The sequence below is a fragment of the Panthera pardus genome, unplaced genomic scaffold (genome assembly GCF_024362965.1).
Source record: "Panthera pardus isolate Hobbes unplaced genomic scaffold, ASM2436296v1 HiC_scaffold_8, whole genome shotgun sequence".
Classification (NCBI taxonomy): Eukaryota; Metazoa; Chordata; class Mammalia; order Carnivora; family Felidae; genus Panthera; species Panthera pardus.
Window position 1 is genome coordinate 62,759,097 of NW_026527013.1, and position 22,425 is coordinate 62,781,521.

Consider the following 22,425-nt stretch of genomic DNA (forward strand, 5'->3'; position numbering starts at 1 on the left):
GGGTGAAGCGAATCTTCATGCACTGACCTCCCTCCGCCTGGCAGGACAGTTGGGAAACACAAATGAGGCCTCGCATCAGGGCGGGAAGAGCGGACCCCCCGCTACTATTGTTAACTACGGACGGGCAGGCACAGAGAGGGGTCCCGGGAGAGCCAGTGTCCACACCCTCTTGCCCCCTGGGACACGGCAAGGACACCAGAGCGAGGCAGCTGCCGAGGGCTGCACCCACGCTCTGGGCACCTGGGAGCCACCACATCCAGGGGTGACTGGGCCTCTGGAGAAACCCACCCTGAGGTCCGGCTCCGGGCCTGGAGGGCCAGGTGCCCGCGACCATGGAAGTGCAGGCTGGGTGCACATGTGCAGCCCCAGGTCATGCTCCGACATGCGGCTGGACTCCTGCAGGGCCCATGTTCCCATGGCCCGTGCTCCCCCGGCTGCAAATGAGGGTGTGTTCTACTTGCAGGCTTGACGTGAGGGTGAGGAGACAGCGCGCGGATGAGGGGCTTCACTGGCCTGAGAAAACACACATTCACTTTGGCTTCCGTGGGAGCCCCTCTGGCGCCGGGAGGCATCAGCCCCTGCGAGACCCACGGAGCATGAGCCTTCCCTCCCCGTGAGGCTGGAGGCAGCTCTGTATGAATCTCCGACCCCGCCGCATCGACGGACAGAGGGGTCCGAGCAGGCCTGGCCGGCGGGTGTCTGGCCAGAGCAAAAACCACTGGGCCGCACAGCCGGGCGGCCGTCACGAATTCTAGAAGCGCGTCCCACCTGCCAGAACTGTGCATCCATGACTTCCACATCCTTCTCCCTAAATCTCAAATAAACGCACAGGCGCAATGACTTTTTAAAGGAAGCCAAGAGTGGCGCCTGGGTGGCTCAGTCGGTCAAGTGGCACCTGGGTGGCTCAGTCGGTCAAGCGTCTGACTTCAGCTCAGGTCATGATCTCATGGGTTTGAGCCCCGCATTGGCTCGGAGCCTGGAGCCTGCTTCGGATTCCGTGTCTCCCTGTCTCTCTGCCCCTCCTCCACTCATGCTCTGTCTCTGACTCTCTCTCTCTCTCTCAAAAATGAATAAACATTAAAAACATTTTTTAATAAATTAAAAAACTAAAAAGTTAAAAAAATTAAAATTAAAAGAGGAAACCAAGAATGAATGGTACAAAATTTCTTCCAGTGATTGTTCTGAGTTAGAACCCCTTGGCCAGCCCCAGGCCAGGAATGGTCCACAAGGAAGGGTCTGTGTGATGGGTACAGGACCCGAAATGCCCTGGGCCGAGGAGTCCCCAGTTACCCTCAGTACCCTCAGCCCTACCCTCAGTAGCCATCTCAAGACAATAGCAAACGCATTATGACCCCACACTGGCTCTGTGTGAGACCCAGCACTTAGGACATTGGATCCGTAGCCCCCAGGGGGCTCAGGGACCTTCCCACCCACAGTGCGGACAGGACGCAGACATATGCCACCACGGGCTTCCGCCTAAACGTCCTACCACACACACAGGTTGCAAGACCCATGTCCCATCTTCAGGAAATGAACAGGAAGCAGCACAGCCCCAAGACAGACCTGCCCAAACCTGGGGATCCCTCTGTCAGAGCTCGGGTCTTCCCAAAGGCCCAGGAGCTCTGGGGACTGTCCAGATGTGCCCACAGACACACCCACTTGTGATCTGGGAGCGGGGGAGTTGGCTGTGGGGCGAGGAGGAGGGGAGGGGTCTGGGGCCCCCACGCCCCCACCCTGCACTCTGGCCAAGGGCTAGCACTTCTACAAGAAGCATCTGGACTGGTTTTTCACTTGAAGGAACAAGATGTCCCTGTTCCCCTGCAGCCTCGAGATGGGAGTCCCGATCCGCATTTATGCTCCTGCATTCAGCTCACTCTCTGTTCAAGCCCCTGGCTCCTCATTTACGAAATAGACTAATTATCCCCATCTTTTAGGGCGGTTACGGGAGAGAACAACACAGGGTGCCAGTAAGCTATCATCAGCAGGCAGAGAGAGGTCTGTCCCAGGTGGACAGAGCCCAGGAGTCCCTCCCTGCCCCCCGCTGCTCCTAGACCACAGCAGGCACACACCTGCCCCTGCCCCAGGGCCTTTGCTCATGCTGTTCTTTGCCTCCATTGCTCTCCATCCCAGCTCGTTCCCTCCTCTCCTCAGCAGAGCTTCCCTGACCATCCTTTCCCCTGGGGCAGGGGGCTTCCTCTGTTTGTCTGTGGTACAACTACCTGCAAACACGCTGTAGGTGTGCACACATATTATGTACTGTCTGTGCCCCCCACCACAACACGGGCTCTGGGAGGCCTGGGGGATTTTTGCTACTGGTGGTATCCACAAAATTAGGGAACAGATCCTGGTACCCAGTGGGCACCAAGTAACCAAGAGACGCAATGCTCTATTATGTTCTCACGGAAGAAAAACTGGGGAGCTATTCTGGAAAGTTCCACCATCTCTGTGGGCAACAGCTGAAAACCACTAACTAGGCCAAGACAAACACACAGCAGCAGGGTGTGAAGGCAGACGTGGCTGCAGCCCGGGTTCCCCACCTCCCAGCAGCGGTGCCCCCCCACACTGGACCACCCCCCACCCCCCCGACCCCGTGAGCCTGGCCCAGGACGGTAGTCATGCTGCTGGCTGGTCTCCCCACGCTACAGAGCAAAGCTGCAGAAGTACCGGAGGGCACCCAATCCGAGGATCCAAGACATCAAAGAAAACACATTGTGGCCCAGTGTGTCCCTGGGCAGGCAGAGGAGCTAGTCGGGGGCCACAGGACGGGGCGCGACAGTGAGGAGGGCACAGCCCTGGCATACAGTGGGTGCATTAACGATGGCACTGTGTCTCTGCACTTCCCGCCTCCCCCGCTGCCCTGCCTGCAGGCTTCCCCATAAGCCGCGTCTTCCCGCAGGTTCACGGCCCACCTCTGGCTTCTGCACCGCACACGGGAAAGCCCCACGTCACCTACACTGGGCTGCTGTCGTGTTTCCAGAGACCCAGCATGAAAACAGCAGGGCATGGGTGGTGAAAAGCCTCCCGGTTGGGAGCCCAACGCCACGGGCTTGCGTGGCCGCCCACCCAGCCCTCCCTCCCCTCCCCAAAACACTAACTCAGGCCCCACCCCCCTGTGCAGAGCCCCCAGAGGCCTCGTGCCACTGTTAAGGATGCCCGTACTTGAGGATGGCATAGGGCCCCTTATGATGCGGCCCAGGTCTGGAAAAGAAAAGTGCAAAGTGTTATCCAGGGCCCAGATGCAGCCCAGACTCCAGCTGTGGTCCCAGGTCCCTCATGTAGGTGTGGCTGGGCCCAGGGTCAAGGAGGACGCGGCCCCTCGAGGGAAGGAGGCGCCAGGCTTCCAAGTTCCGCACCATCTGGGAACTGGACACTAGAAGCGGCCCCTGGGGGTGGGTGTGTGGCTCAGGACTGAGATTCTGGAAGGTGCAGCCAGTGGCTTCTTCTGCCCCCGGGGCATCTTTTTATACAGTTCAACAATTCGTTTTAACTTTGTGTTTCCAGCTCAAAGGGAATCTGACTGATCCTTGTTCCGCCAGGGAAAACCCTGATCCCAGAAGGTAGGGGCCGAGGGGGACGGCACCTGTTCAGTGCCCCTGTGCTCAGAGCTTTGCAGCTGGGCATACAGACTCACTGCCTTCACTGGTCCAGCCCGGGACCAGCCAACTCCCCCCAAGCCATTCCCCCCTCTCCTGTCACCTTTCCCTTCGAGCTGCCCCCACCCCTCCAGCCGGAACCCCAGGCTCCTTTCCACAGGAGGCCTGGGAGTTGCCTGGTAATGATTTCCCCGCCCCCAGGGCCTAGTTAAAAATCAAACACACAATAATTCAGCTCTGATTAGGGCTGAATGACACAGCAGGGCGGTTTATCATCTGGAAAAGAACAAGAAGGAAGAAAACACAGAACAGGCTGGGACCCCGCCCCGACCCTGCCCACCCCCACCTGCCCTGGGAAGGGGGCTTTCCTACCAGGAGGGAAAGAGGCACTCAGAAAACATTTCAGAAGTAATGCAAGAACCTGGGTAATACCAAAAACAAACCAAAACAGAGGAGAACGTACCTTCCCATGCTGGCTGAACACACATTAAGCAACACCCACCTGTGCTCACAGGTGTGTTAAAAATCAGCCAAAGGGAACGGCGGAATCTTCTCCCAGACACGGACCACTCAGCCCCCAAAAAGGCACAGAAATGATGGGCAGGATGGGCCACTGTCCCGGGGCCCCTCTTCCAACAAAAGTCCACTCAAAACAAAGAACAAACCGTACGGACTTATATAGCGACCTGGATTCCTTTCTTTTTTCCACATACTGACCCTGAATCTTACGTTCTATTCTTGTGTCAGGTTTGTTCAAGCCCATTAAGCGTCCGACTCTAGACTTTGGCTCAGGTCATGACCTCACGGTTTGTGGGATCGAGCCCCGCGTTGGGCTCTGCACGGGCATCGCAGAGCCTGCTTGGGATTCTCTCTCTCTCTTTCTCTCTCTGCTCCTCCCCTGCTTTCTCTCAAAATGAACAAATAAACTTTAAAAAAAGAAAGCTCAAGTTTCATTTCAAAAGAGAGAACAGGGTGCTCCCCATGAGTCCTCATTGGAGAAAACGAGAAAGCGCCCCTGGGGAATGTTCACCGGAGGGCCCCACGCACTTCACGGCTGCCGAGGCCAACAGAGAAGGAGGAGGAAGGGTCAAGGGACTCCCTCCTGCGCGCTCAGGCCGGGCTACAGGGGGAGAAGCAGGAGGTGAGAGAGCAGCGGGCACATCTCAGGCATCCGATGGGCCGACAGGGGCAGAAGGGGGGAGCAGGATGCGAGAAGGTGCGTGCCCAGACGGGGCTATGCCTTCAGGGAAACAGAGAGGTGGGGACGCCCTTTCCCGAAATCGCCATGGCATCAGGATGACATTCTGAAGGCAAAGGCTCTTCATGCCTGGGCTCCGTGACACCCCCAGGATGGGTCTCACTTAATCCCCAGAGCGATGCTGTGAAGCAGGAATTGGAAACCCCATTTTGCAGATGAGAAAACAGAGGCTCGGAGAGGCTGTGCAGATGTTTCAGAAAAAAACAGGCCTCCGGAACGGGGGCAGAGCATCTGGGACTCCACCGACCTCGGACCCACCCCAGGTTCCTGCCGCCCGGTCTTTTAAAACACTGAACTTCCAGAGCTGACCAACCGCTTCTGTGGAATTAACAACTTAATTTTGGAGAGGAATTCGCCGAATGTTTTCTCTGCAATTTCCACACACACACCCCACTCCCTCCTCGGCAACCGCCCGGACAGTGTGCTTTCCTCCCTAACTCCTGACGTGCCTCCTGGTGCAGATGGTGTCCCGCGTTCCCAGGCCGCTGGGCTGGGGCCAGGTTCTGTGTCCCTTTCCCAGGCTGCAGGGCGGTGGGCACCCAGGCAGACTGTGTGTCTCTGTGCTCAGAATCGTGACCTGCCCCCTCCCGCTGCGCCCACAGCCGCTGGGGACAGGACCCCCACCCCCGAGAAAGGGAAGTCCGCCTGCCAGGATGCACCTGATTGGCCATTTCTCTGCAGTAGGAGGGTCACAGCTGCCTCCGGCGGGACCCAGGGGACGCGTTCCGGTCACCCTCCACGTGACTCGCTCCGGCCACCCAGCCAGACCGACCGCTTCAGCACCATGTCCCCACAGCCCGAGGTTCTGACGGCTTCCCAGCAAGGAAGAAGGAACATCACAACCGTCCCCCCATGGCCTTCTGGGATAAAGGCCCTCAAGGGGAGGCACGGAGGGGCCCCAGGGGTGATCGGCGACACAGAAACGTCCTGTATCTTGGCTGTGGTGGGAGCTTCGTAGAAAGAAAGGCAAACTTGAACAGCACACTAAGCTCAGTACATTTTACCGTAAGCAAAGTACCCCGCGATCAAAACCCCCATCGTGCGAAGTCAAGAAGGAAAGGAGACTCAGTGCGCTGCGTCCACCCTGCTGTGGCTCCCTCCCCCTCCTCCCTCTCTTCTAGGCCTTTCCTTCCTGCTCCCAGGCCCCGTGATGTGGCCAGAACTCTCCTCCCCTTGGGGTGGCGGTCCCTGGGGCCCCTCTGTGCCCCCCTTTGTGCCATAGAGTCCGTGTGGACTTTTCCACTGGAGTGGATTATGAGCACACTTTCACTCCCTTCCACAATCCATCTGGGTTCCAATTCTGATTAAAAATCCTGACCGCAGCTGTGTGACCTTGGGTGAGTTACTCAGCCCCTCTGACCTCACTTTCCTTATCTGCGGAGAACTGACCCGGCGAGGGGGAGGGAGAGCGAGGGCGAGCTGGATGAGAGCCGCTCTGGGATCATGGGACTATCCAGTGAGACCACCACAGACAGTGTCACACGTCAGCCCAGGGCGAACACTGTCCCCTCCCTGTCCCGGTGACCGATTCCGGGATCCCCTACCACCTGTGTCTGTGTTCTCTGGGCCCAGAGCCTGGGGAGCAGGAGCTAGTCCCATCAATGAGTGCCTGGAATTCAGCTCAACCAACCGTACCCTTTTGGGAACTGAGCTGAAAGACGGATTCTTCACGGAACAGCGAAGAAGATGGTTTTTTAAAATAACATCCCGCAATGCTCCCGAAGTCACGGTCTGACCTGACCCAGACCACCAGGCAGCCTTCAACTGTCCTGCACATCCCACAGCCTGGCCCTGGGACCCAGCCGCCACCCCAAGCTCCTTGGGGTCCTTAATGGTACAGAGGACACAAGTGGCCGCCCTAAGCGGGAGGCGGTTCCCGGGGCCTCTACACCGCCCTGTTAGCTCAGCACGAGCCCTGGAAGGCGTAGAACTCGCCGCTGCAGAACCACGATGTCCAAGGGGCTCAGCAGCTGCGTGACAGTCACCCCGGCTCCAGTGGACCTTCCAGCACAACCCTGGAGCCTTCAGTCTGCACCTCCGGACCCCAGCAGGAGTGGGTAGAGACCGTGTCTCCTGCACCTGCTACCTGGGCTCTGGCACACAGATGCAGCAGCAGTGTGGACGGCCCAGCTTGCTATTCTGAGAATGGACCCTGCAGGGACACCGACCTGCGTCCAGACCTTTGGCATCGGGCCAGTGTCTCGGTGCCCGTTGTGCCATGCAGAGGGTGCACCCAGGTCCCAGCCTCTGAGACCCAGAGAGCTCTGTCCCCCAGCAAGGAGCCGGAAGGGGGATGGGACCAGTCGGGGAGACGTGGGTGTCCCCGGGATGCCTCCTACCCTCAGGGGGCCGTGGGGACTGAGACCTGAGGCCCCACTTTTCACAAGTGCCCGGCAGGAGCCAGTGTGGGGGGGATCCTTCAGGTGGAGGAGCATTATCTCCCCAGGTCACTCAGAGATCTCTCTCTCCTCTCGGGCACGTGTAACTGCACCCCTACAAACCGCTCCTGAAACCAGGTTTGCTTTTCTTTTACTCCAACGGGATTCCGCCCCTGTGCTGATTAAAGACTGCCCTGCATTCATATCAAATTATTTCTCCTTCCAGAGTAAATCCGGAGCTACGAGCAGCGACCACGCTTAAGTCTCTGAGAACACAACCTCTCATCCCCAAAGGCAGACACACAGTGACCATGCAGCGACTCTGACAGATCACAGAGTGACAGGAAAGCCACCCCCTACCCTGTGCCCCGGCTTCTGTTTTACCAAAAGCAGAAGATGCCAGAATTGCACGGCCGTGAAAGCAGGGCCTGCCCCCTGGACCAGGATACCCAGCTCCTCCCCTGAGGCCCAGAATTACCTGCCTCCTGGGACGGGGCTCCCCGCGGTGTGCCTTCTTACCTTGACAGTGAGCGCTGCCTGGGGCCCCCAACTCAGAGCCACCACCCCCCCCGCCCCCCAAACCACAAGGCAGGAACGCATCTCCTGCCAAGCCGGCATGGAATTTGCTCCCTCCGGAGCCCAGATGAGCTCTGGGAGAACGTTCTCTAGAAACAAGGCAGGCTGTAAATTCTTGGAGAAACACGGAGTAGGAGGGGAAAAAAATGCAGGAGTGGAACATTCCAACGGGAAGTCTGCGGGGACCCGCCTCTCCAGGAAGGGAGGCGCCCACCGCGGGGGCCCAGCGCCTCAGAGCTGGGACTCCAGGACTCCAGGTGATCCCTCCTGTCCCCGGGCGAGGCGCAGCATGCTGCGACGAAGGGCACTGGGGCACACGGCAGGGCCGTGCCCGGACAGCCCACACAAACACCATGGCAGGGCACCTCTCCTAGCCGACGCCCCAGCTCACGCCCGTCCTGTCCAGGGCATTTATCCGGGCAGTGTGTGACCGGCTCCCTTCGCGGCCACTCCTAACTGTGAAAACACATTCCAGACCCAGCCGGCCAGGGGAACAGGCCAGCCCCGCCGCCGAATCAGAGCTCCCCCGGGCCGGCCGGCCACAAACCCCATCCCAAACCACCACTGCCTCTCTAAGAGGGGAGGCACTTACGGGGCCCCTAACCTGCAAACAGTCTTCCCTGGGCCTGCATGGTGCTCCTTCCTGCCAACCTGAAACGGATTCCTTTACATCCCGGGCGTCCTCCCCTTTTCTGGGGAGCACCGTCTCCTGCCTCCCATGGTTCTGTCTGGTTTGCAACCTCAGAGAAGCGCAGGGCTCTGCTGCAGGTCTGCGAAGCCTCGCAGAAGCCACGTTCGCACATGCTCCCCGCTCACCTTCCTTCCAAACGGCCCAGCAGTGTGCTCAAGCTATGCCCGGGGGACCCGCTTTTCCATGCAGGACGGCAGCATCCCGCTGGGGGGGGGGGGGGGCGCTGCAGGTCGGCCTCCCTCTCAGGCCAGGGCAGAAGGTAGAAGGTCTAGGCTAAGAGGGGGACTCGATGGCTCCAAAAAGGGCAGCGCAATGTAAACACGAGGGCGGGGTTTCGCGCAATCAGGTTCAGTGAAATTTGAACCCTGGAGGCTGAGGAGGCGGGGAAAAGTTTCTCCAGAGCCACTCAGCCAACCTCAGCTTTGACTTCCAAGCCTCCAGCTGACACCGGGAGCCAGCCTGACCTGCGTCCTGTCGACACGCCACAGTGTGAGCATCGGACAGCCGGCCAGAACATCCCCGCCTGGCATCCTTCCTCTCTGGGGCTGTGCCTCCTTCTCCAGCTGGATGGGGTCGAGTCCGTCCTCCGTGCTAATCGCACAGCCTGCACGCGCCTCCCCTCCCCGCGTTCCCCCACATTTCAGGCCTCAGTACCTGCTACCCGGGTGGTCTGCGGACCCCAGTTTACCCTTGCCCTGGCTGCATAGCGGTGGGGCACGGTCACACGCCTTTACTCTTTAAACGAACAGAACACGCCTGCACAAACCAGCACAGACCATCCGATGCCTGCACATCCCCACAGCACAACCAGAACCCTTACCGGGGTCACCGCTCCGTCACCGTGAGGTGGGACACAACCAGGCGGTCAGCGCGGGCAGGGCAGCGCCCACCTCCGATAAGCCACCCCCAAGTGGCCACAGAGACAAGAGGCATGGACAGGAGGCCACGACAAAAGTCCGCGCTCACCCAGGAAAAAGTATCTCTTCCATTAGGGGCACAATGCACGTTTCTTGCGCAAGAAGGTCTATGCAATCTGGCACCGGCAAGGTCACAGATAATCCACTTGCCATCGAGGGAAGGGACCCCACCATACCTGCTGTGCAATTAACACTGTCACCGTAATCATGGAAGTGACTCACTGAGCACATGGTATTTCCCCTGTGAAGAATTCACAAGGAAAGGAAAGAAATCACAGTTGGAAGTTCTCTGGGGCCTTCCAGGCTTTGCCGGGTTGGAGCCAGCTCTGTGTCTGGGTGTGAGCGGGGGTCCCGGCCTTCTGCTGGACGAGACCCTAGAGATCAGACCCACGTGTCTCAAGCTGCCGCCCGTGCCAGGACTCAGTGGTGAGAAGGAGACGCGAGCGTCTATACTCGGATCTGGGTCTCCTCTCTCTGTTTCTAACAGGCTGCAGGTCTCGGCGTCCACGCTGCTGGCCACTGAGCACGTTCAACATGCGGTTACCTCCCAGCAATCCCTGCCAGTGGGTTTGAGTACACAGAGCCCATTCCGGCCGTTAGCATGAACCTCTCCCGAAACAACGTGGTCTTTGAGGCTTTGCTGATGTTTGCCCGGAAGGGAGCTGTGTGGCTCAGGGTCTGGAAAGGCCTCAAAACTTTTAGCCTTCACAGAGCTATAATTGTGCACACAGGGTGACCCATCTAATGCAGAAAAGACGCGGTGGGTTTCCTGAGTGTCTCTGGAAGCAGTCGGCAGGTGGCACAGGAGGATGTGGCACAGGAGTCCTGCAGGATGCCTGGTGGACCCTCACCTGCAGGGTCCAGGCTGAAAGATCGTTCCCCTCATGCCCTGCTCGTGGGGACCTGCTCCTCGTCCAAAGGCAAAGTATCACTGCTGAAATCTTGCCTGAATTCCTAAGATCAACGCCAGTATATCCGTGGGTGTTTGGTCTAAGGACAGTGAGAACGGATTCCAGGTAACAAATGTGCCACATTCAATATGGATTTAAAAACACAGGGGCGCCCGGGTGGCTCAGTCGGTTTAGCATCCGACTCTTGATCCTGGCTCAGGTCATCGTCTCACGGTTCGTGAATTCGAGCGCTGACAGGACAGAGACTGCTTGGGAATCTCTCTCCCCCTCTCTCTTTGCCCCTCTCTCATTCTCTGTCTCAAAAATAAACTTAAAAAAAATTTTAATTAAAAAACACTGCTGAGCTTTCACAGCAGGACTGTCCTCAGAACGTTTCCACCACCAATCCTGAATTACTTCCATTTCCCGTAGTGACATCCCCAGAGCCAGGACAGCACAGGGTATGGCAGGCTGTGAATAAGCCATTGTTATGTCAGTATAAACCAACAAGGTAAGTCTCTCCATGCCTCTCGGTTTCGGGGAGATAACCTCCTAGGGACAGCTGCGCACCTGTCCAGGGCCCGTTCAGTGAGGGGGTCACTGACTATGCAGGTGACCCCACCTTTAGGACAGCCAGGCCGTGGGCAGGGCAGGCCCAGGGAGCTGTCAAGATGCTTGTCCACTGGGAACCGCTTCCTTGGCTTCTGCACCTGCCCGTCACCGCAGACACCCTCCCCGCCCCCCACCAGCCTGACATCAGCCTCTTCTCTCAACCAGACACACCTGTCACCCAGTCACCTACAGGCCAGGTCCCCACCAAGAAGGACCCTTCTAGGCACGGTGCTGCCCTGTAGCGCTAACTCCCTGGCTTTGCTCCCAGAACATGTGTCCTCCATTCAGGGGACAGGGGCACGGAGGATGCTGCCTTCACTGCCCTCGATGGAAGCCCCCCTACTCACACACACACTGAGCACTTTGAGGGCACTTGACGCTCACACTGCTGACACAGTGTCACATACTGCCACTAAAACGACCCCAATTCCCAAGAAATGGCTGGATGCTTTGTGAGCCATATGCTCTGCAATCTGGGCTGGACATGCTAAATATAACTCCAGGACAGACACTCTGTCTCACACTTGCTCCTCCCACCATCCACCCTGCCCCTGATGACAGCTTCCAGAACAAGAACAATAAAACACAGCCACACCCTCTGTCCTTGGACCTGTAGTGAGAATAAAAACCTAATCGTATGCAATTGTGTGTGTAAAAATCTCGTTTGCTGGAGTTTGAAGGTGATTTCAACTATGTGCTGTCCCAAAACAACCACATGGGCTGTGGCTTCGGACTTCTGGCTTCTGACTTTTAATGGCAGAACCTGGTCTTCAAATAGTACCTTCTACACAATCCCGACAGGGCGGATATAGGAGACCTAAGGAGGGACGATGGGCAGAGAAGGTCCCGGCAGGGGAATGGGTGGGGAGGGGAAACTCATCTCCTGAGGTGCCTGCTGGAGACCGTAGACTTGCAGGACATGAAGCCTGTGCCCAGAGACACCCTCACTGCCACCTGTTACCTAGCAACTCCTGGGGCCAGAGCCAGAGCAACAAGACTATGTAGGCGCGCTGGGGGCGGGGCGCGCTGGGGGCGGGGCGCGCTGGGGGCGGGGCGCGCTGGGGGCGGGGCGCGCTGGGGGCGGGGCGCGCTGGGGGCGGGGCGCGCTGGGGGCGGGGCGCGCTGGGGGCGGGGCGCGCTGGGGGCGGGGCGCGCTGGGGGCGGGGCGCGCTGGGGGCGGGGCGCGCTGGGGGCGGGGCGCGCTGGGGGCGGGGCGCGCTGGGGGCGGGGCGCGCTGGGGGCGGGGCGCGCTGGGGGCGGGGCGCGCTGGGGGCGGGGCGCGCTGGGGGCGGGGCGCGCTGGGGGCGGGGCGCGAGAGCGCAGGTGCATCCCAGCCCCCACCCTGCTGAACCTCTTGCTCTGCTGACCAGATAGTGAAAACTCGCATTCCTTCCCACGTGGGTGGCATCAGACACCCAAAGTGTTGCCGGACTTTTCCTGTAGCAAATGTCCTGGCCTTCCTTTGAGAGGTCACGGTCCCTGCCGACTCGACCTCAAACACCTGTTTGCCATGAGCCCACTAGGGATCAGAACTCTTAAGGTGCTGGTACCCAAGGCAGAGTCCCAAGACTGCACTCCAGGTAAGGATCAGGGACAACCAGGAACTGCCAGGCTGTGTAAGCAGGTGCAGCCATCAAAGGGCAGGCATGACAGCCACCCCTCTCACAAAGGACAGGAGGAGAGTACAAGAGGGTATATGTGCGCTGGCCTGACTCCGAGGCGGTCCAGGAGCTGCCCCTGCCTTTCAGACCCCTGTCTGTGTGCACAGGGGACTGTCCTGAGCGCATGCCCTCACAAGGCTGTGTGCGGTAGAGGCCCATGACCCCAGCCAGACCAAGCGGCCTCTGTGTCTGTGCCCACTGTCTGTCCAGGGCTAATCTGCTCAACCGAGCCTGGCTGTCCCCAGGGGGCTCACATGTGTTAATGAACGCAAACTGGTCCAAACGTGAATTCTGATGCACGCGCTTTCCCAGATGGCACTTGGGCTAGAAAGGCCATGGTCTCTGAGTGACAAGACAGCTCAGGGCCGGCTATCACTCATTAAACTGCCTCCAGCATCACACGTATTCTTGTCACAGGATCCAATCCGGTTTCAAGTTAACACCCAAAGGATGTTTGCATATGGTTCTTAGCACAGAGGGTGAGACTCTTGTATTTCAGATAAGATGTGCCGTCACCCTCCTTCCCAACTGGTGCCTGCTGTCTGGGCAGATTAACTCTCTGGGTCCTGGGATCACACGTGACGGGGACCTTGGGGGCCAGGGACTGGAGGCTCTAAGTCAGGAGAGTGACAGGTAGGTGCTTTCTGAGGTCTGCACAGAGCAGAGCCAGGCCCATGGTCTCATCTGCCACATTCTGGCGGACCCTCCCTCTGCTAAGCTGTCGAAGCTCCAAAGCTCACTTTGCTTCTCCAAACGTAAAACCCCAGCATGCTCTCTAAGCGGAAAAGCTTTCAGATCCACTTGTGAAATGCCAACACCTGATATTACAAGTGGATCCGGAACGAGCACACCCTGCTCCTGAGCCAGCTCCACACACTCCGCAGCCACACATTTCCTGCCCAGCAGCCCCTCCGCCCCTCCCCGGAGTGTGGCGGAGCGTCCTGCACCGAAGGGGAAGAGGACCACACCTCACTGGGAAGGGGCCGAGGAATCCGAACCCCTTCAGCCATCTGCTGCAGCCCTGACAGCTTTCAGGGCACCCCCGTGTCACCCTCCTGGGCCCTCCGGCCAGGTCGTCCTGGACTGTCATCCACCAGAAAGCAGTCTCTGCAGGATAACACTTCCTGATGGGACAAGCCCCCAGCAGCCACTGCTTCCTCAGGCACACCCCACGCTCCTCCACGAGCCTTCCCGCACGCCCTGCCTGCAAGAGCCCCTCCTCTGTGAGTCTCACCGAGTGACTGGCCAAGTGGCAGCTTCTCTGAGAGTTTCCTAATTCCCGGCACACACTCCAGTTCTGGCACACGGTGCATTCTATGGGGACGGCTGGGGGGTGGGGACAGGTGCACACACAGATACACACCCACCCTCACCATATACAAATACGTGTAGAGTATAGTAGCATACATGCACATATCCACACATACATATGCATACAAACATATATACACACATATCCATGCATATGTAGTATATTCATATACACACATACACAAATATCCATATATAGTAAAGTTGTATACACAAATATATATACACATGTACATAAATATACACATATACACACACGAGTATACACATATACACGCATATAGTGTATTTGTACACACACATATATGTAAGCATATGCATATACAGATATGTACACACATATATACACACAGGTATATACACATATCACACATATGTACATGTGCACATGCAGACACACATGCACATATACGTAGACACATGCATATCCAGATACATACACATATACAGAAAATACACACATACCTATGTATACACACATATACACATATGTACACACAAATACATACACACATACGCATATACACTATATTTGTATATACACTCACATAATCATGTACATATGCAGATATATACACACGTGGGCATATCTGCATATACATGTACACATATACACACATACGACTACATGTATACACATATACATGTATTCGCACGTATACATATATTTAGATATACAGATATACACAAACACATATGCACACATGTGTAGATGTGACTGTTCAGATACATATACAGAAATACATGCATGTATGTGCACATGCACACACACACATATATACGTACGCATATATACTTCTGTATATACACGTATACTCATAATCATGTATACATGCAAATATATACACACATGCAAATATATATGCTTATGCACATGCACACACATATGCACATACGTATACACACATACACACACATACACCGACATATACACACATACATACATACGCTCATGCACACACACACACACACACACACACACACACCTCCCCCATCAGAAGGCCTGCTCGCTTCTCCCTGAGCTCCTCGCATGGCAGAAACCTGGCTGGCACGAAGCGAACGAGAGCTCAGGGCAGGCGAGCCATGTGCACAAGGAGAAAAAAAGAACTTGCAGAGGTGGAGGAGACCTGTGGAATGATCTCCTGAAAACAGGCCATTTTCCAGGTGGGGACACAGAGGTTCAGACGAGAAGGAGGCTCAGGAGTGAGCAGAGACCCTCCCCACAGACAGGGTGCAGGGCTGCAGGTACCCCAGCACCACACAGCAGAGTTGGCAAGGACGGACGGGACCGTGACCCGGCACTGCAGCCCTCGGGCAGCAGCACTGAGATCTGCCATCACTGGCCTCTGGGGAGTGACACTCCAGACTCAGGAGGTCCTGCTAGGGCAGTCCCCTCCGTGTGACATTCCGTGATGCTCAGTGACAGTGTAGTCATGTATCTTCGAGCAAAACAGGCAGAAAGGTGACACGGCGGGAACAGAAACATTTTCTATGTGGAACAACAGAGTCACTGGGGTCCCAGCACCACAGCCCCTATCACAGACCCCGGCTCCACTCGGTTCCGCTGTGCCGTGGTGCCATCCACCGGTGCGGGGCAAGACGGGAGACTCCTACCGTCCCACAGGCGTCTCGGGCTCCCCAGTCTCCACCGACCCCGTGTTAGGGTTCTCATCAAGCCCTGAGCTCCAGGGCAAGTGACGACAGCGTCAGGGGACCCTATCAGCTGTGGGACGTGCGTGGTGGTCACAGGGACCACGTCCACTCAGCAGCTCTGCCTGTGCGATTACTGCCCGTGGGGAGCAGAAAAGGGCACTGAGAGGTCAAGTGACTTGTTCGAAGTCACAGAGCTCCCGTGGAGACGAGGGAGGAACACGTGGGCGGCCAGGGCAGAGCTGTGGCTCCCACTCCCCCCTGGAGGGAGGGACAGTCCCGCAGGACACACGAAAGGCGTGGGAAGAACTGCAAAAACCAAGGCCAGCAAGTAGATTCCACCACCATGACCCTGACTCCAGATCTGCAAGTTCACCTACTCACCAAGAATTTTTATTTCTAATCCCCGATCAACACGTGGCATTTTTGTGGCCATCCATGGAGGCGCACAGAGCGGCCACGATTTGCAGTCACCCCATGTGCACGTTCCCAGCTCTCACGCCATCAACATGCACCCTCCAGTCCTGCTTGAGGACACAGTTTTTGTATGTCTGTGCTCTTTGCTGGTACTTTTGATGTTTATGATGACTCCCTACTGAAGGGCTGCCCAGTGTCCTGAGCGGGAGAAGCTGAGACGTGCCTTCCAGGGAAAACCCGTGTGTTAGAGACACCTTGTTTCTGCGTGGGGGGTTCATTGAATCAACAGCACAGACTAAACAAGGCCTTTACGCAGAACCGCACGTATGATGGAGTAAAGCACTGGTGGGCTTAAGAAAACACAGTGACATGAGGCTCACGAGAACCCAAAACGCCCCTGGGAGCAAAGGCCGGCAATCACTAATTCAGTGTCACGGAGACTTTACGGAGCATGACCCCGAGATGACGGGGTGGCAGTCCTCCAACACGGGCAATGCCCTCCTACCGCTCCCAGGACCAGGCCTTCGAACAGGACGCCCCCCACGGCCTCCCACCACCGCCCACCCGCTGTGGCAGAGAAGCCTGTCGCCGAGTTCCGGCCACCGCCCCCATGCGTGAGAGCACTGTAGGACAGGCTGGGTCTGCTCCAGGAGCTCGCATGCCCGGCCCAGCAAGAACCTGGTCAAGTAAGAAACCAAACAGACACCAAGGTGGAGAAGCACGACAGGGAGAGGAGGAGACACTGAGCTGGCTATCTGGGCCTCGTTCCTGTCACCTGACACACGGGGGGGGGGAGGGGGGGGGGTTCCCTGCCCATCCCAGGGAGTGCCCCCCCCCCACCGGCAACGTCCAAGTCAACCAGCCCAGTGCAGAGACACTGACACCTTCCCAGCAGCTCGCAGCCAGCGCCCCAAGGAAACCTCTCTGCTTCTCACATACTCTCCTGAACTCACAGCCCCGGGGGCTCTGGACCCCAAAAGAGGGCAGGGTTTCTGGCATCCGAGCAGACTGCAGGGACATTTCTGATCTAACTGCCAGCAGGCTGCCTTCTGCCCCTCCCCTGGGCCCTCACGACGGCTGCTGGACATACCTTCTCCGCCGGCACTCAGGCTCTCGTACGAGTCCCAGCGGATCAGGGGGTCTGCCGTGTTGAAGTCCACGATCACTCCGTGGTCATTGCACAAGTGTTCACAGCCTGCAGGGGGAGGAAGTGTCAGCCACAGCCCAGGCACGCCGCCGTGCGCCAGCCCAGAGGACCAGACGGAGGCGTGCCGGGCCTGAGTGCCCAAAGCCAGCGCCAAGACCCGTGTTCCTGCTCCCAGGAGCCTGGCGCTGACCGCAGCTGGTGTGGACTCTGGCTCTCCATCCGCTGTGCACTCAGTCCACTCTGGGCTCTGAGTACTAACTGTGCACGCCAAGACCACCCAGATCACTTCCCAGACCGGGACGGAGAGGCACCGAGCGGTCAGCCCTGAGGCAGAGGGCGGAGAGGCGCGTTTATGCCCAGGCTCCAGGCTCCCAGACCCCTGCGCCACTCTGCCCACATTCTGGGGAAGCCAATGGTTGTGACCTCACACACCTCGCACTTAACTAGCAACTGAATTAGGGCACTGACCTCAGAAGGAAGGGGACTATCTTCTCCAGCAATTCAAGCCTGAGTTAAAACGTTCTCGGGGAGCCTGGGGGGCTCAGGCAGTTAAGTGTCCAACTTCGGTTCAGGTAACGATCTCACAGTTTGTGGGGTCAAGCCCCACGTCAGGCTCTGTGCTGATAGTGAGGAGCCTGCTTGGGATTCTGTCTCTACCTCTCTCTGCCTCTCCCCACTAGAGCACACACTCTCTCAATATTAAATAAACATTTTAAATAATAAATCAGTAAAAAATAAATTGTTTTTGAGTATGAATCTCGCTAAAGAAAAGAACCACTCCCCTTGATGATAAAGGGGCAGATTCCTCTATTTTTAGAAAAAAAGGAGAATCTATTTGTTTGCAAATAAATATTTGTACTCAACTGTACTTCTAATCATCTTTAAACACATTCAACTGTTTGTTGGGAGAAAAGTAAACAATCAGCACGATCTCCCAGAAAGAGAGACAAAAAGCTGAGAGACCGAGGGTCCGGGCTCTTCCTCAGGCAAAAGATTCCCCATGTCTGGGGTCTTACTGATCCAACTGGGCCCTGCTATCTGTAAGTCGCCCCTCACCACACTGAAAACTATCCTATTATTTGAAACTTGGGGGACACCCGGTGGCTCAGTCGGTTAAGCATCTGACTCTTGATCTCAGCTCAGGTCATGATCTCACAGCTCATGAGATCGAGCCCCGCTTCTGGCTCCACGCTGACAGCATGGAGCCTGCTTGGGATTCTTCCTCCCTCCCTCTCTCTCTCTCTCTGTCTCTCCCTCTCTCTCTCCCCCTCCCTCACTCACGTTCTCTCTCAAAATAAATAAACTTAAAAAAAAATTGTGATGACAATGTCCCAATACGCATAAAGGTGGGAGAGTATGCTGAGACCCCATTGGACCAGACCCTCCACCCAAGCTGGCAAGCACCCTGCCTCCGCGTGCATTCTGCACCCCACCTACCTTGAATCTTCTCGGGAGTGGCAGAGAAAACTAACTCAATCTTGCCGTTATCAGGAAAACGGTCATCTGAAAAACAAATCGTGTTTGGACAAGTTCAGAGATGAAGGGGCAAAAAAGCCCATACAAACTCCAGCCAGGATGGCGCCCACACCCACCAGGGCAGGCCCCATGGCTGAGGAGTTCTTCATGTTTCCAGAACATTCTCTGGACCAGAGCTTGGTCTTCTGTGAGACCAGCAGTTAGTGGCAGGTAGGTTCAGCGCATGGGGCATGGGGAGAACAGGGAGAGGAGCAAACAGAGACCCACTGCCCACTGTGACCTGCGTCCCAGAGGCCCGCGGGCCTCACCTTGGCTGGCGGTGTCCAAATCCTCCTTCCCGAACACCAGCCCGCAGCCCTGGACGGCCCCGGTGTGAAACTGCAGGCGGAAGATGACGTCGCGGGTGGCCGAACGGTACTTCTTGTGGTAGCACTTGATCTGGTGTGAAGAGGGGACACACAGGCCAATTCTTGAGCAGCAGGGGGTCACGGGGTAGGCCTCCCCCCACCAAGCCCTGTGGACCAGCTGCAAATGTCACCACTTCCAAGGGACCTAAGTTCTGACGGCCACAGCCACGGCCCGTGGCCGTCAGGCCAATGCGGATACTCTGGTTGCAGAGGACACGTCAGGATGAACTTCCCCAGGGTCTAGTAACTCCCTGTGGGGAAGACGTTGCTTTCATCCACATTCTCTAGGTGTCACAGGCAGCTGGGCCTCACCGTCCACACTTCATGTGCTAAATGCCTATGTGTGCGCTAGGATTTGGAGAGGAGAGGACAGGAGAGAAAGAGAGAGAAAGGGAGAGGCAGAGGGAGGGGAGGAGGGGAAGGGGTAGATGGGAGAGGGCCTGGCATTTAAATAACCCGAGCAAGGCTGTCCCATATCCTGGACGCTCACTTGAGAGCAGCCTCCAGAATCACCATGGCACTGATGTGAACTCAGGGCTGCGGGTGCCCTGGGTCCCCGGGGCCACCTTTATGTGGAAGTCCCCCCTCCCCGCCCAAGGGAATGAGAGAGCGCCGGGGCCGCAAGGAGGTCTCCCAGGCCACAGCAGGGTGATGTCTGCAGGCGAGGACCCCCCCCCCCACTCCACGGAAGGAGGAGTGACCTATACACCGTTACGGGGCAGCTGCCTGGTCCTGCTCTCCCACAGGGTGTCCCGTCCGCAGAATCCTGACAAGCTGGCTGGCAGACACCCCAGGCCTCCCTGCACACCTCCGGAGGCTTCGTGCTGAACCTCTCTTCCCGCAGATGGGGAGGCACCCGCCGGCCCCCCAGCCCAGCCACCTGCCCTGGGAACAGACGCCAGGTGCCTCCTGAGGACACAGAAAACCCCAGGAGCCTTCCTGCACAAGGTCCGGGCAGCCACCACCACGGAGCAGCTCCGACCCACAGACGGGGTCCACCCCCGCCGGGAGCCCTGCCGGGGCACGGGCACCAGAGGCAGAGCCCGTAACCATCCCCCGCCCAAGCCGACAGGTGTCAGCATCGGCGGCGAGAGACGAGAATCCCGCTCCTCACACTCGGGGGGAAAGAACCATCAGCAGCTACTTGACGTGAGCGCCCCAAATGCCCCCTCTAAGATACCAAGGACAGCACCTCGTAACGATCACAGTGACCGAGGCCTGTAACATCCCCTTTGTCCCTCTGGGGTCGGTGAGTTTCCACAATACGTCCATCCCCTGCCTTCAGATTTTAGAATACGCATGTCTGAAACAATTCAAAGCATAGCAGCCTGGACTCCGTACAAAAGGGGGAAGGACATCCGTCCACCACAGCCTGTCCCCAAAGCCGCAGGGGGGCACACGGGTATGACACGAACGTCACGACCCACCGGGAACTCTTGGGTCGGGGGAAGGAAGGCGCTCAGGTGGCGCGTGGATTTCCCTGGCGGCACAGCGGCTGTTCAAGCAGTGACCTCCAGTCTCCATCCCGAGGATGATCAGCTCTCACAACACATCCATACAACACGCGAGCCCAAACGCACGTACCGGCCTGACGCTATCAGAGGCTGCAAGCTTCTAGAGGGAGGGGGCCCCGGGGGACGGGTCTGAGCGCTTGGAGCCTTCCTTGTCTTGACGAGACGATCCGGAAACCGTCGCCCAGCGTAAAACCCACCTGTGCCCTTGAGCGGTCGGCGCCCGGGTCTTGGTCCCCCCGCACCGCACACCGTGTGTGCAGTGGCGGTCCCGTCCGCGACAGAATTCCTGATCACACATGTCATGGATCCATCTGGTGGGCAAGGGGCCGGTAAGCTGACCTCCCTGCTTAACACTTGGGCTGCACGGATGTGTTTTTAATTCAAACTCTCCATCAACAAGAGAACGGCGCCTTGGACCAAGGGCTCAAAGCTTGAGGACGCAGCCCCGGGAGCGCCTGTGCCCAGGTCAGAGGCCAGCCCGCAGGTGTCCCACTCCTCTGCCTACCGCCAGCCCTTATCTGAGGCAGCTCCTACTTGGAGCCACCTCCCACGAAACATCCCAGTGCCCACCAGCTTAGTACAAACAGCAGAAGAAACAGGACCCTCGACACTCCCCACCAGGAAACAGAGTCCCCCAGCTGCAACTCACTTTGCTGGTGGTCCCGGTGATGGCCGTCTGGATAGGCTCAGAGGACAAGCTACAACCTCACGCTTGAAAGACTGAAAACCGTGATCTCTAACCCTGGTAAGTCTGAACACCCACATCATCCAGTGCCAACACGAACCGCAATTTCGAAATGCCGTAATTCGTGTCCACACCCATGGAAAGGTCAGCAGGTGCTGGCTACGAACGAAAGCACAGTCGTGGAGCTAGGACCGCGGGAAGGATCAAGCCCCAGCCTGGGTCTGGGAGGTGGCCCGCACAGTCAGGGAGGAAGGTGCGCGCACAGAAGTCACAAGGAAACACAGAGGCAGGCACAGCGGGAAGTGTGTGGGAACTGCCTGCCAGAGGAGCAAAGTCCACAGAGGGAGCTGAGGACACGCATAGAAGTGCCCCCAGCAGGAGGGAGTAAAGGACAGTGCTGGGTGTCCGCAGCAGCTCCCAGAGCAGGCGTCCCCTCTGTTTGGAAGTTGGGTCACGGGAGCAAGGTCGCGGAGCCCCGCAGTCACTAGGACACAACGTGAGTGGCCACAGGGTTTGCACAAGCGGAGACAGCAAGACCAGGCACGCCGGACGGGAAAGTGTTTACAAGCCCATCAAGGCCCTGGGCCGAGGCCAGGATCCCACTGCGTCTGCACCCACGCGAATTCCTCAGCGAGGTTACATAACGGCCTGGCTGTGCTCACAGAGCTCTGGCCTCCTCCCGGAGGACCCGAGGCCCTGCCCTTCGGAAGGGGTGGACCTGAGAGATGGGAGGGTCAGGTGTGCAGAGGGAGGGCGAGGGGATGGGCCGGCGGTGCTCAGGCAGTCAGACTGCTCCCTCGGCCTCACCAGGACCAGGGCCGAGCTTTGCCCTCCCCAGCACTTTCCCGGCCCGTCAGAGCCGATGCGGCCCGACTTCCTGCAAACGCAGCCCCCGATGTCTTGGCTAACAGGTCTCAGGTGAGGAAAGGGGCAAATCTATCCGGGCACACTTACCAGATCAAGGAGGGGAAAACCCAGAGGGCGAGATGCCTTCGGGAAGATGATGACCGAGGACGGTGAGCCAGCCCTGGGAACTCCTCCCACCTTCGAGGGCAGGGAGGTGGGCTCAGTGAACACTAGACCGAGAGCCAAACCCGCTACAGCTGCTGGTGGTGAACCCGTAAGCGCCCTCCCTGCTCCTCAGCACACTGAGTCACGGCTGTCTCCCAGTTCTTGAGTGGAAATGAAAATGCCTTCATGAGGGAAGCCCTGTAACTCAATCCCCCCGGGCAGGGGACCTGG

General features: G+C 57.8%; 1 protein-coding gene across 13 annotated transcripts in view; it reads right to left on the reverse strand.

Moving 5' to 3' along the window:
- The window catches only part of TNS3 (tensin 3), a 215,542-nt gene that overhangs the window by 70,120 nt on the left and 122,997 nt on the right, over positions 1-22,425 (reverse strand). For 12 of the 13 annotated variants that reach the window (XM_053897586.1, XM_053897594.1, XM_053897588.1 and 9 more), the window contains 3 exons: positions 18,886-19,015; positions 18,539-18,604; positions 17,045-17,149 (listed from right to left, as the gene is read on the reverse strand). In XM_053897586.1, the coding sequence (XP_053753561.1) occupies positions 17,045-17,149; positions 18,539-18,604; positions 18,886-19,015 (301 nt within the window). Of the gene's footprint in view, positions 1-7,748; positions 8,176-17,044; positions 17,150-18,538; positions 18,605-18,885; positions 19,016-22,425 lie in introns of those variants that run through there. The other variant, XM_053897595.1, reaches the window with a different exon arrangement.